The sequence below is a fragment of the Pogonomyrmex barbatus genome, unplaced genomic scaffold, assembly GCF_055798465.1.
Source record: "Pogonomyrmex barbatus isolate J1 unplaced genomic scaffold, ASM5579846v1 scaffold16, whole genome shotgun sequence".
Taxonomy (NCBI): domain Eukaryota; kingdom Metazoa; phylum Arthropoda; class Insecta; order Hymenoptera; family Formicidae; genus Pogonomyrmex; species Pogonomyrmex barbatus.
In genome coordinates this window covers 1,404,421-1,418,018 of record NW_028297112.1, presented here as the reverse complement: position 1 = coordinate 1,418,018, position 13,598 = coordinate 1,404,421, and the positions used below count along the sequence as shown (strand labels likewise).

Genomic DNA, 13,598 nt, shown 5'->3' with positions numbered 1-13,598 from the left:
TCTTTATTCTTTCACGACTATCGAATTGTAAAAAAAATTATAGAATGTTTATAAGAATGATAAGTTCTGTTCCAATTTATAATTATACTACGCGACATATAATAGCGATTGATCTGTACTCTTGAGTGGGGACGCACCATGGGAATGCGTTCGCGGAAACAAAGATCATACTTTCAGTTTTTTTACACAACTATAGAGTGAACAAACCTATCGATGTTAATCTTTAGTTTCCTACATTTTCGAAATTATTGACAAATAATTATCGAAAGTACTGTTAGTCTGGTATTAAAAAATCGATCTTCAATGTCTAGGTATATGGCTGGGTATCTCGTATTCAACCGTTTATCCGCTCTGATAATACTATTTCTTCAAAAAGAAATAAGTATCTATCATAATTCTACCAAATTCTACTAACAGGTTACTTGTATTCAACATTTCAGGCTTATAGTAATTATCATATGAAATAAGCAAATAAGTACTATATTTTTTTTTAATTAATACATAGCATTTAATACTGATATATATGATACTGACGCTTTCATGATCTAAAAAATGTAAATATAGAAATTAAATTCAGTTTATAAAATATTTTTAAACTTAAAGAACATATATTGTAAACAAAGTCTTTGAGGTTTAAGCAAAATATGTGTCTTAATTAGATACAGAAACAACTTGAATAATTACATTGGTAAAAGTTTCGAATGACATATCTATCATTTTCCCTGCCGTGATTGTAAGTCGTTTCTGAGATCTCATTATTACAAATAATATAATCCTTGCTTGAGTTGACGGCATATCATACCATAGTGTATCATAAGTTGAACTGATAATTGAATCACCCTTACAGAAAAAATGATAGAAATAATGATAAATATAGCATTTATTTACATTTAATATATCTTTCTATTTGTCTGGCAAATCATTCTAATATCATTATTACTTTCAAAATGTAATCTAGTAACGATATTAAATATTGAACATTTCTTATTTCTAATAGCTTTCGTTCTGATATTTATATAATAAAAAGCACTGTTATAAGTGATATAAATAAGGTAAACTTTAAAATCCATTTTATAATAAATTTACATTAAAAAATATTAAGCACACACACACACACACACACACACACACACACACACACACACACACACACACACGCACACGCACACACACACACACACACACACACACAAATATTCTTTTATATTTAGAAATATTATGACTTAACAAATTAATTGTTTTACATAATGTTGTATTGACTGTAGCACATTAAAATATTTAAGTCGCTTTCATATATTGAAAGTAAAGTTTGTACATGTAATTGTATCGAGCACTTAATTACATATTTAATTCCTAATTAGCTTTTTTTTAATATTATTATACTATGAATTTTGAAAATTATATTAACTTTCTTAAAATACTTTTATTAAACAGTATCACATATTTTTACTATACAGATCATAATGATTATATTATGTTACAGAATAAACTTTAGAATGCTCACCTTAAGACTAAGATATTCTCCGGCAAAACAAATGACAAAAACTTCAGTTGTTAAAGCAATATAAGATAAAATAATTTTCATTATCATAGAAGTACCAGTTTCATTATGAATAGACTAATTTAATAAACAATAAAATACAAAGTAAATCATATATACAGTATAATAATAATTGCAAATATATTACAATACATACAATTATGATTAAAAATCCTAGGCAGCAAATAACTAATGTGTCCACAATAATTTGCATCAAGGAGATAGAAGAGAAAAGTTTCTCGATATTATAGGAAAATGAAATTATTCTTTTATGTCTTTTAATAAGTACGTGAAGTACAGACATTGAAGATTTATGTACAAGAATGTTTTTAGAAATATTTTTTAATTCTTGACATAGTATATCAATTTGTCCACTCGCGTGAAGAACCTAAAATATACTTGTAAAATTCTTACAAAACTGGAAATTATTGAACATAAAAAATATTTATTAAGAAATATTCGATACTAATATATTAAATATAACAATACTAACGTATATAATAAAATCAGATAATAAAATATGAAATTTTACTTTCTACGAAATGATGAGTTAATCAACAGAGAATATAAAATTTCTTTAATAAATGTTAATTCCTATATTATAAGACATCTTATGTAATAGAAAATAAAAAGACAAGAATACAAATAATAAAAATAAATAAGAAAAGACTACAAAAAGTAAAATGCTATAAGAAACATGCATGAAATACACAGATGTAAACACCAAATAGAATTACCAAAGTAAACATTAATCCATTTATAAGAGCCATTATGGATGCATTTATCATTATATGTACAAATATTATTACAAAGATATATTCAAACGTTGGCGATTGTTGAACATCAAAAGGAAATTGTACTTTTATAGGAAATTGCCGTAAAGTATTATTATAATTTTCAGTTAGAAATAAAGAAGAAATTATATAATCGCCAAAGACATAAAATACCGCAGCAATCACATTTAAACTCAACATAATATTACAGATGAAATGTGATACGTTTGCTTTGTTCATCATTATATTCAAATGCAAATCCGTATTAATGCACTCACGCCAATCATTATCTATAATGGCCAAGATTTGATGAAGAATTCTATAACATATTACTTTAATCCATTTAATGTTTCAAACCTCACGTTTTCTTTCGTGAAATACTTTATAGTACTAATATTCTAGTTTATTTGACTATAAGTTATTTTAAAATGTATTTAAAACTTAAATTTGGGCGGCAATATATATCGATAAACATAAAGATTTTTTTTTTTTTTAACACAAAGTAATAATATTTATATCTCACCGACGATGTATCCATAAACTGGACAACTTAAATACTGTCAAAGAGAAATCTAAAGTTGTTAGACTGTCGACAAGATTTGAAAACTCGCTGCTCCTCAAATGATTAAATACGTACAAATATTGGAAATATTGAATAATTAGCGAGATCAATATAAAACTCAAGGAGTAAGCGGTTGAATACGGGACACCCGGCCACATGCCTAGACATTGAAGGCCCATTTTTAATACTGGACTAATGGTACTTGCGATAATCATTTTTCGAAAACATAGAAAACTAAAGATCACTTTTGATAAGTTTGTTCAGTACTCTGTAGTTATATAGAAAGACTGAAAGTACGCTCTTCGTTTCTGCGAACGGATCCCCATTCGGTGCGTCCCTACTCAGGAATACAGATCAATCGCTATTATATGTCGCATAGTATAATGATAAGTTGAGACAGAACTCATCATTTTTATGATTATCCTATAATTTCTTTAACAGTTAGATATCCCACTTGCGATGTAACAAAGATATAATAAAAGTAGCAAGAAGAACTGTTTGCTTCACAAAAAATTAAATTTCTTTCTTTCTTCATTTTCTCATTGTTCTGACTGCTATTTCATGGATGAGAAAAAAATATCCACCATTTTCTACAAATTACGATAATTATTGAACATAGAACAGAATAACTCTAATTATACATTAGGTACTCTAAGCGAAGAAAACTGTGTTCAAGATCTAGTCTTTAAAAAAATGTAATACATGGGAAATAACAAAAGTCTTTAAATGAAACTATATAATTGTCTGATAATGAGTAATTTTCTTATAAAATTCAAGAAATATTATTGAGCAAGAACTCGTTTATGGAATAAATTTCAAAAATAAAAAGTTTGCAGTTGAAACTTACAGACATGTTGTTCTAGACATACGTAATATCATGTAGCGAATTATACATACAAACTATAGATGCAACTTTTTATTTAATAAAAATAAAAAGATTAAACGTAATTTATATTTTTAAAATTTTTAGAAAAGAATTATAATATGACATAATAATACACACGATCTCTACTTAGGTAAACATGAATCAATCGTTTTATATGTCGTGCAGTATAATGATAAGTTGAGACAGAACTCATCATTTTTATAAATGTCCTATAATTTTTTTAATAGTTAGAAATCATGTCGATTAAAAGACAAAGATAAAAATTTGCAATTAAAAATATTACAGACATATTTTAACATACGCAATAATATGTAGCAAACTGTACGTGCTGTTTACAAACCATACATAACTTTCTAAGATTGAATAATCTTAAACAATTTTAAAATATTTATATAAAACATACGATAAGTAAAATAATAATGCATAAAATTTTAGTGTATTTATATTAAATGAAATTTTTATTTGTTAAGTTTATTTATTTAAAAATTTATTATTCTATAAATCTGTATACAAAGTTTTAATGATTAGTTCTTAGCTTATAATAATTTAATTATTCATCAACAAAATGTTCTAATTTATTTGTTTCACATTACTAACTCTCTACGAAATCAGTAAATGGATATCGTGCTTTTGTTGAAAATCAATATATAGCATTTAAGACGGATAAATATGATGCTGATGCTTTTATAATCTAAAAATATAGAAAAAGCTAAGAAATTATGTTTGATTAACAAACTATTTATGTAAACAAACATATATAGTATAAGGAAAATTAATTATAATTAAATTAAAATTAATAATAGTGAAAAATAGTTCAAATAATAGTTTAAAAGAGTTCAAGAATTACACTCGCAAAAGTTTCAATTGACATATCCATCATTTTTCCTGCCGTGATCCCCAATTGCTTTTGAGATCTCATTATTACAAACATTATTATTTTGCTCTGATTTGGCGGCATATCATACCATAATATTTCATATGTTGCACTTGCAATTAAGTTACCCTAAAAATAATGTATCAATAAGTAATATCAAATACAATTTCATCATTAATTTGCATAATAGTCTTACATTGGAAATTTATATTTACAGTTAGTTGCTTCAGAATTTTTACCTTGAGGCTAAGATATTCTCCAGCAAAACAAATAATGAAGGCCTCAATCATTATTCCAATATAAGCAAAGATAGTTTTGATTAATATGAAAATACCAGTTTCGCTATGCATAAACTAATTTGATAAATAACAAAAAAATAAATAGTATTATATGCAATATTAGTAAGTAATACCGTTGCATTTCTTAATAACACTTACAATAATAAAAACAAATCCTATAGAAGAAATAACTAATGTATTCCAAACAACTTGCATCAAAGCAAAAAAAGAGAAAAACTTCTCCATATTTTCAGAAAATAAAATAACTTTGTTGTGCCTCTCAATTAACATTCCAAGTGAGAACATGGAAGATTTATAAAGAATATTCTCAGAAATATTTTTAAGCTCTTGGCATATTATGTCAATTTGTCCGCTTACATGAAGTACCTAAAATATAATTTTAAATGTTATATTTAAACATATAATTTTGCAAATTGCATATTACAATTATTGCATATATAGAGATTTTTGCTGCTGTGTGTTTTAAGTATAGAGATACAATAAAAATAATATTTCTATAAAATGTATCTATTTAGCAATTGGAAATATAAGATTTCTTTTATATTTGACATTAATTCTATCACTCAATTTTTTACACTTTAACATAATTTAATACACAGCAAAATCTTGCAGATTGAAATTTTGGTACTATAGTGCCTATTACAATATTCCTTATTATAATTTGCCTTACAAATTGCAACATTACATATAATTAATTAAAAAAAAAATAAAAAAATATAGGCGTGAGACAGAAAATTACCAAAGTAAAGATCAATCCGTTTAAAATAGCGACAATGCTTGCATGTAACATTACATGTGAAATAGTTGTTAAAGCAAGAAACTCAAAAATCGGTGATTGTTGGATATCAAAGGGAAGTTGTATTTTTACAGGAAGTTGCCGTAAAGTATCATTATATTCTTCGTTTAGAAACATAAAACGAACTATGTAATCGCCTAAGAAGTAAAGTATCGTAGCAATCGCATTAAAGCTCAATAAAGCGTTAAAGCAAAAATGCGATATATTAGCTTTGACTGTCATTATATACAAATGCTGATCATTATTGATACATTCGTGCCAATCATCATCCATAGCAGTCAAAATTTGATGAAAGACTCTGGAAACGCGTTACTTTAATCCGTCAAATGTTTCAGGTAAAAACTTCTTTCAAAAGACTTATGTTATATACATCAATGTTCGAGCTAAGATTTATATGATAATGTTATAATTATAATAATATAATTAATAATATAATTACAATTATATTATTATAGTTATAATAATATTATAATAATTATAATAATATATCGTTAGTTTCAGTTAACAAACATCAAATTAGCAATGTGTGTTAAGAAACTGACACCTTTTTTTTTTTAAACCATGAGCATAATTGCATTAATTATACCATAATGTAATACATAATATCTTACCGACGATTTATCCATAGGCAAATTAATTTAAACATCGTCAAACTGTAGTCCATAGCTACAGTCAAACTATCAACGAGATTCAAGAGTTCGCTGACTTTTAAATGTTTAAATATATACAAATATTGAAAACATTGCATAATCAGTATACTCAACATAACACTCAACCAATAAACGGTAGAATGCGCTACATTCGGCCACATCCCGAGAAATTGGAGGCCAATTTTCAACGATGGGCTGACAGTACTCGTGAGTATCATTTGTCAATAGAAATGTGAAAAAACAGTGATCAGCTTCATAACATGTGTTCAGTCCTCTAGTTGAAAATGAACTCAGAGTTTATTGCCTCTTTTCCTAAGTCTCCCCACACGGTGCATCCCCACTCAAGTAAACATAGATCAATTGCAATTATATGAATGAGACAATACTCATTATTTGAATGAACGTCCTATAACTCCACTAACAATCTAATAAAGTTCCGACCATAAAATAACAAAGATATCGTACAGGTAAAAATAATGAGAAAACAGCATATTACGACAACTTTTTTTTAAGTTTATCTCTTTGGCAATATTATCCAGAGAAAACAAATGTTATTATGTTTCCTACAAATTGCAAAAATTTTTAAACGTTATGTAGAAAAATGGTAATTATTACATTAAATATTCTAAGCGAACGGGACTAACTACGGGATTCGTGCACAACCTCTAGTCTTCAAAAAAATATGATGAGCAGAAACAGTAGAAGTTTTTTGTGTAATGACGAGTAATTTTATTTAATAATTTTTTAGAAAATGCTGTTGCAAAACTTGTTGAATATATTTCAAAGATAAAAAGTTTGCAATTCGAGATATTATAGATGATTTGTTTCAAATATTTGCGATGAAATGTAACTGTATAAACCATACACGCAAAAAAGGATCAATAGTTATAATCTTTGATGCATACTGCAACTATATAGTCTTTTATAAGTAAGTATAGATAATGTGATAGAGTAACGCACAAGAAAAAAGAACTTATTTTGATATAAAATATAAAATTAATTTGTGTCATTTATATTCTAAGATTTAAACTATATTAATATAAAAAATAATCTAAAAGCTATTAACTTGTCAAGGAAAATTAAAAATTTTTCATTAATACTAGAAAATCAGTAAATAAATACCATGTTTTTGTTGGAAATCAATACATAGCATTTAAAACGGATATATATGATGCTGACGCCTTTACGATCTAAAAAAATAAAAATTTGGAAATTAATTTTAATTTCTACAAGGTTTTCCATAAAAAGTAAATAACTAATAAACAAAAACTAATTATATGCAAAACAAAATTGTTTTATAATAATTAAAAATGTAAAAAAAGATTACACTCGCGAAAGCATCGAATGACATATCCATCATTTTTCCTGCCGTAATTGTTAATGATTTCTGAGATCTCATTATTATAAATATTATAATTTTACTTTGATTTGATGACATATTATACCACACCATTTCATATATTGCAGTGGCAATAGATTTACTCTAAAAAATTATCAAATAATGTTAAATAACTGTTCTTTTTATATTTATTTTTATTGTTTAATTTATTTGATTTGAAATAAAATTCTTTTATTTTATATTTTATATTATTTATTAATAATAAATTTTTTTATATAATAATTTTTTAAATAATACATTAATTATTGTAAGTTATTAAAAAGTTTTATTAATAAAGAATGTCATATACTTCTAATATTATATTAATATTTTTATATATTATATTAAATAATGCATTTATGGTTAATTTCAGAATATTTACCTTCATGCTAAGATATTCTCCAGCAAAACAAATAACAAAAGCTTCCATCATTATGGCGCAGTAACCAAAAATGGTTTTTACTAATACGAAAACATCGATTTCATTATGAATAGACTAATTTAATGAACAGCAAAAGATGAATAAGATACAGAGGTATAATACAGAGAATAAATAAGATACAGAGCATTTATCATCTCGCATTTTATGATATATTATAATACTTACAATTATGATGACCAATCCAAGACTGCATATAACTAAAGTATTCCAAATAACTTGCATCAATGCGATAAAAGAGAACAACTTCTCGATGTTTTGAGAAAATGAAATGACTCTGTTGTGCCTCTCGATCAACATTCCAAATGAAAACTTGGAAGATCCATGAAGAATGTTCTTAGAAATATTTTTCATCTCTTGACATATTATATCTATTTGTCCGCTTACATGAAGCACCTGAAATATACTTCAATTTTAGAAAAAGATTACAATTATTTTATGTAAAAATTTTTTTTAAAGAAGTTTTAGATGCAATTAGCCTAATATTTTTTATATACATATGACATACTTAATTATTCCATTTAAGTTTACTAATACTGACATTAGTTTTCATACTAAAAAAAATTTCTATATAACAAAATTATGTAAAGTAAAAATTTTATCACTGTTTAATCATTATGATCTTGCCTCAATGTTCAGTATTACATAAGATTTAATCCAAGATGAAAATATAGATATAAAATATAAGATATAAGACACATTTAAAATATAATACCACAGTAAAGATCAATCCATTTAAAACAGAGATCGCACATGAATGTATCATCACATGTAAAATCGTTGTTATAGCAACAAGTTCAAAAATTGGTGATTGAGTGTCAAAGGGAAGTTGTATTTTTACAGGAAATTGTCGTAAAGTGTCATTATATTCTTCAGTTAGAAACATAAAACGAAATGCATAGCTGCCTAAGAAGTAAAATATCGTAACAATCGCATTCAAACTTAATATAAAGTTACAAATAAAATGCGATATATTAGCTTTGATTGTCATTATATACAAGTGCTGCTCAATATTGATGCACTCGCGCCAATCGTTATCCATAGCGGCCAGCATTTGATGAAGAACTCTGCAATAAATTATTTCAATCTGTCAAATGTCTCTAGTAAAAATTTCACATTTCCTTTGACCAGATCACTCATGCACAGTTTATCCAAGATAAACTTTAAATAACAATTTAAACAATTTCCGATTAGCAAAGATTAAATCAATAATGTTTGTTGTTTAAAAAGTTGTGAAACAGTTTTATTTTTAAATACAATTGTATTATTATTTAGCGTTTAACACGATATCTTACCGACGATTTACCCATAAACTAGTCAATTTAAAAATCGTCAAACTATAATCCATAGCTACAGTCAAACCGTCAACAAGATTCAAGAGCTCGCTGATTTTTATATGCTCGAATACGTACATGTATTGAAAACATTGCATAACTAGCATGCTTAACATAAAACTTAGCCAATAAATGATGGAATAGGATACATCCGGCCACATGCCAAAAAATTGAAGGCACATTTTCATTGCCGGACTGATGGAACTCGTAATTAACATTTGTTAATAATTTTTAAAATTATTTGAAGAAATAAAGATCAGTGGCGGCACATTTGTATAGTATTCCGGTTTAAAAACAAACTGAAGGTATATATTATTTCCCCAAGTGCATTTCCACGGTGCGTCCCCACTCAAGTGAACATGGATCAATCGCTATTATACGTCATATGGTGTAACGATAAGTCTAGACGAAACTCATTATTCGTATAGACATATAATTAACAACATTTTACAACGTATACTATAATTGTAAAATAGCAAAATTATTGTTCGGTTAAGATTATAAAAGAGAACTGACAATTATAAAAAACGTTCGCTGTCCGTTAACTTTTTTGCAATTTTATTCCTTTGGCAATGAAAGGAAGGATAAAAGTTTTCTCTCAAGAAGAAACAAATATCTAGCTTCTTTTTTACGTACTTTTTTGCTTAAATAATTATAGTATACTTACGTGTTCTAAGCAAGCGCAATTAAATTGTGTCTGATTCAATTACGAGTTTTTAAGGAAACTAGTAATGAAAGCACATTACAGCTACTGATTAAGTAGCTACTGGTAAGTTAATATAATAGCAAGCAATTAGTTTATATAATTTATACACGCCTCTCCTGCAAATAATTTAAAGTGATACTTACAGGAGACATAAAAAAATTTGACTGAAAAATTCTTATTTGCAACAAATATCGCATTAATACAAAGATATAGACAAGAGCTTGAAAAACTCAAAGATTTTAGATTTAATTATAATATTCTTCATAATATTCTTAGTGCAGCACAACATAAATTTTAATATTAGGTGATTTAATCATAATAAACTATCGTAAAAACGTTTTGAATCTTTTTCAGCTTCAACAAATATAAGAAATTATAATAAAATATGTTTAATCATTTAATAGTTTTATTAATTTATATTATTTTACGAATTATTTTACATGTGTTAATTAACAAAAAAAATTAATTATTCAGGATAAATCAATTTAAGTTTCAATACATAGCATGCAATACCGAAACATATGACGCCGAAGCTTTCATGACCTAAAAGAAAATATTATTGTATAAAACGGTAATATAAAAAACATTGACAAACTTCCAAATCAAAATATCATTAATGTAATATAGCTTTAATAATATTACAGTTACAAATTACTTAATTAAATTAATGTCCAATGACGCTTAAATAATAAGTATATCGATTTTAGGTCAATAAATCTTTTTACATATACAAAATAGCATTGATCACTCATCATCATTGAAAAATAATAAGAATCTTACAGTCGTGAAGCCTTCCAAAGTCAAATCCATAATTTTTCCAGCTGTAATCGTCAATCGTTTCTGAGATCTGACAATTATCAATAATAAAATTCGGCATTCGTTAGTGGACAAATCATACCAAAGTGTCTCGTACGCTGCATCACCGATGGATTTACTCTGAAAAAGAGAAAAAAATTCGTTTAAAATATTGTATCGATATCAGATGAACGTGTGTGCAAGAAGCATTCAGCAACATAACAAATCTCGTGAAATAAAAAAGTTAATATATTTACGGGTATTATCCGTATCATCACATACCTTGTTAAATGCCAACGTTTCGTGAACATTGCATTGAAGTTCACTTCAAGGCCTGATACGAAACGTTGGCATTTAACAATGTTTGACGACAAGAATAACAAATATCTGTAAATATATTTTGAAAATATATTTTAAAACTTTTTTGAAAATAGTAACCATGGAAGCCTTAAAGCAATCTCGTTAAATCGTGATTGAAAAATATATTTAAAAATAAAATATAAAATTGAAAAATATATTTTTATATATGTAAAAAAGGTACATCCCGGAACTGTTAAAAGCGAAAGAATCTTGCTAACCTTAGTACTGAGGTATTCGCCAGCAAAGCAGAAAACAAAAGCTTCTAACGTAACGGCGATATACGGAATGATAGACTGTATTAATATTCCGGATTTACCTTCCATATCCGTGCCTAGAGACTACGTAATGGTGTGTTAGATTATGTTAATCAGGAGTAAGTCGTAATATTATCTCGTGCACGTTCGTGCTTTTAATTATTGGACTGGTATTATACTCTCTACATGCAATGTTCAAGAACATAATCCCGGTATAAAGGAGATGGACTAACGCATTATTCTGAGGAAAATGTTATTATTGTCTTAAGCAGTTTACCTGGCTTTTTTCTTAGGTAGGATTATTTTATATAACTTAAATATGGTAAAGTGTTTTCTTATTTTTTTCAGATGTTCCAGGCAGTTTCAAAGATGAATAAACGAAATAAGAATGTGAAATGTAATTTAACAAGAATATTGATATTTCAATCGTAATTTCGAAACAAACTTTTTATCTTCGAGGAACGTTGCGTTAGCAGTAAAGCATCTTTACTCACTATTACAATCATGATTCCTATGGAGCAAATAACTACGGTGTTCCATATAAATTGTATCAATGCAACAAATGAGAAAAAGTTGTCAATATTATTTGATAGAGATATGATTCTCTGATGCTTCTCGATGAGCGATCTTGAAAGATGAGATTTCTGCTTGGTGGAAATTTCTTTTAATCCTTGGCACATGATATCGATCTGGCCGCTTACGTGAAGTACCTTGAAATAAAAATTAAAGGTCCAAAACACACGATAACTTAAAGTATGCTATTTAATTAAGTAACAAAGCTAGCTTCGATGAGCTTAATTTACTGAAATTATCATTTAATGATTTTCAGAGTTTTCATCTTTCAACTTACCAATGTCAGGATCAAGGAATTTAACAAAGCAATTACAGTCGCCGTTTCCCACACGTGGAGAAACAATCCCAGGACGATAAGTTCGAAGATCGGCGAGTTGGTAGCGTTAAACGGAAATTGTATCTGCACCGGAAACTCTCGGAGATCTCCGTTTGCGGAGCGGTGACTTACGTAACTACCGACGAAATAGAAAATAACGGACAGGCTGTTGAGAATTATCATTACGTTGGAGCACCGATGCGCCAGACTGGCCTTGCCCATCATCACACACGTGTCCAGATCTGTGGGGCAGTTGTTCCAGTCGTCGTTCATCGTGCCCAAAATATCCGAAAATATTCTGCAATCGATTTACAATTGTTCTGGATTAATGTCCAGGGATCACGACGGCCGACAGATTGCGGAACTTACCGACGATTGTGCCAGAGGCTCAACAGTTTGAAAAACGTCAGGGTATAATCCAGAGTGATGCTCAGGCCGTCCATTAGCTTGGAGAAGTCATTTGTGCCGAGATGCGCAAAAAAGTACGAATATTGAAAATATTGCATGGCGATGAGACTGCCCATATAAAAGAGCCAGAAGAACGTTCCGTACGAAGAGCCAGGCCACATGCCGATCAGAGCGAGACCGATCTTCAGCGAGGGACTTATGGTGCTTGTCGACATTGCGATTCGCGAATTCACATCAAAACGTCAGCTGGTCTAATCATTCGCGTTCGTTTCGTTCATGTAAAATGGATCTCGATTATCGGAGAAGAACCGTCATCGCAAGAGAAAAACACGAGAATAAGGTCTTTAAACTCTTGTACATTTCCCACTCCCTCGCGTGTAGCTAGCAATTTTGCAGAGAACAAAACTACTTTTTAAAAGAACTACAGAATAGCATGAGCGTCGATCAATTGCAATTACGTATCTTGCAATTGCACGACGACAGTCATACAATAATAATCAGAATTGCGATGACAAGTGATTATAGGTTTGTTTTTTGCAAAAAAGATACACGTGGAAAATATAATAATTCTCAAGTCCGCTAGACAAATTGAACGGTAATATAAAGCAATAGCAGATAATTTTTTTTAACGCAATTATGACTCTTTGATGTAGAA

The 13,598-nt window shown here is 28.0% G+C and overlaps 3 protein-coding genes across 4 annotated transcripts; all 3 read right to left on the bottom strand.

Moving 5' to 3' along the window:
• Positions 1-1,197: 1,197 nt before the first annotated feature.
• On the bottom strand, positions 1,198-7,657 carry LOC105423066 (odorant receptor 13a-like). The gene is made up of 5 exons (XM_089073873.1): positions 6,342-7,657; positions 5,674-6,028; positions 5,073-5,300; positions 4,875-4,988; positions 1,198-4,764 (listed from the first exon to the last, which is right to left on the bottom strand). Exons 1-5 carry the CDS (start codon positions 6,596-6,598, stop codon positions 4,588-4,590), a joined length of 1,131 nt encoding a protein of 376 aa, XP_088929999.1. The 5' UTR covers positions 6,599-7,657; the 3' UTR covers positions 1,198-4,587.
• Positions 7,654-10,572, bottom strand: LOC148937115 (odorant receptor 82a-like). Its single transcript, XM_089074140.1, has 5 exons — positions 9,493-10,572; positions 8,913-9,264; positions 8,366-8,593; positions 8,141-8,254; positions 7,654-7,863 (listed from the first exon to the last, which is right to left on the bottom strand). The coding sequence occupies exons 1-5, from the start codon at positions 9,747-9,749 to the stop codon at positions 7,654-7,656; spliced, it is 1,161 nt and encodes a 386-aa protein (XP_088930266.1). The 5' UTR covers positions 9,750-10,572.
• Positions 10,567-13,592, bottom strand: LOC112552313 (putative odorant receptor 92a). Of its 2 annotated transcripts, XM_089073869.1 has the most exons (5): positions 12,905-13,592; positions 12,497-12,833; positions 12,141-12,356; positions 11,611-11,730; positions 10,567-11,173 (listed from the first exon to the last, which is right to left on the bottom strand). In XM_089073869.1, the coding sequence occupies exons 1-5, from the start codon at positions 13,156-13,158 to the stop codon at positions 10,982-10,984; spliced, it is 1,119 nt and encodes a 372-aa protein (XP_088929995.1). In that variant the 5' UTR covers positions 13,159-13,592; the 3' UTR covers positions 10,567-10,981. The 2 variants fall into 2 exon arrangements, with proteins under 2 accessions (XP_088929995.1, XP_088929996.1); XM_089073870.1 differs by lacking the exon at positions 11,611-11,730.
• Between the last annotated feature and the right edge of the window lie 6 nt (positions 13,593-13,598).

Coding starts and splice junctions, on each gene's coding strand:
- LOC112552313 (XM_089073869.1), bottom strand. CDS start 13,158: ATGTCGACAAGCACCATAAGTCCCTCGCTGAAGATCGGTCTCGCTCTG. Junction 11,731..12,140: donor TAGGAATCATGATTGTAATA/GTGAGTAAAGAT, acceptor ACCATTACGTAG/TCTCTAGGCACGGATATGGA. Junction 11,174..11,610: donor GCGAATACCTCAGTACTAAG/GTTAGCAAGATT, acceptor TCTCTTTTTCAG/AGTAAATCCATCGGTGATGC.
- LOC105423066 (XM_089073873.1), bottom strand. CDS start 6,598: ATGATACTCACGAGTACTGTCAGCCCATCGTTGAAAATTGGCCTCCAA. Junction 5,301..5,673: donor ACGGATTGATCTTTACTTTG/GTAATTTTCTGT, acceptor ATTATATTTTAG/GTACTTCATGTAAGCGGACA. Junction 4,765..4,874: donor GAGAATATCTTAGCCTCAAG/GTAAAAATTCTG, acceptor CATTATTTTTAG/GGTAACTTAATTGCAAGTGC.
- LOC148937115 (XM_089074140.1), bottom strand. CDS start 9,749: ATGTTAATTACGAGTTCCATCAGTCCGGCAATGAAAATGTGCCTTCAA. Junction 8,594..8,912: donor ATGGATTGATCTTTACTGTG/GTATTATATTTT, acceptor AGTATATTTCAG/GTGCTTCATGTAAGCGGACA. Junction 7,864..8,140: donor GAGAATATCTTAGCATGAAG/GTAAATATTCTG, acceptor ATAATTTTTTAG/AGTAAATCTATTGCCACTGC.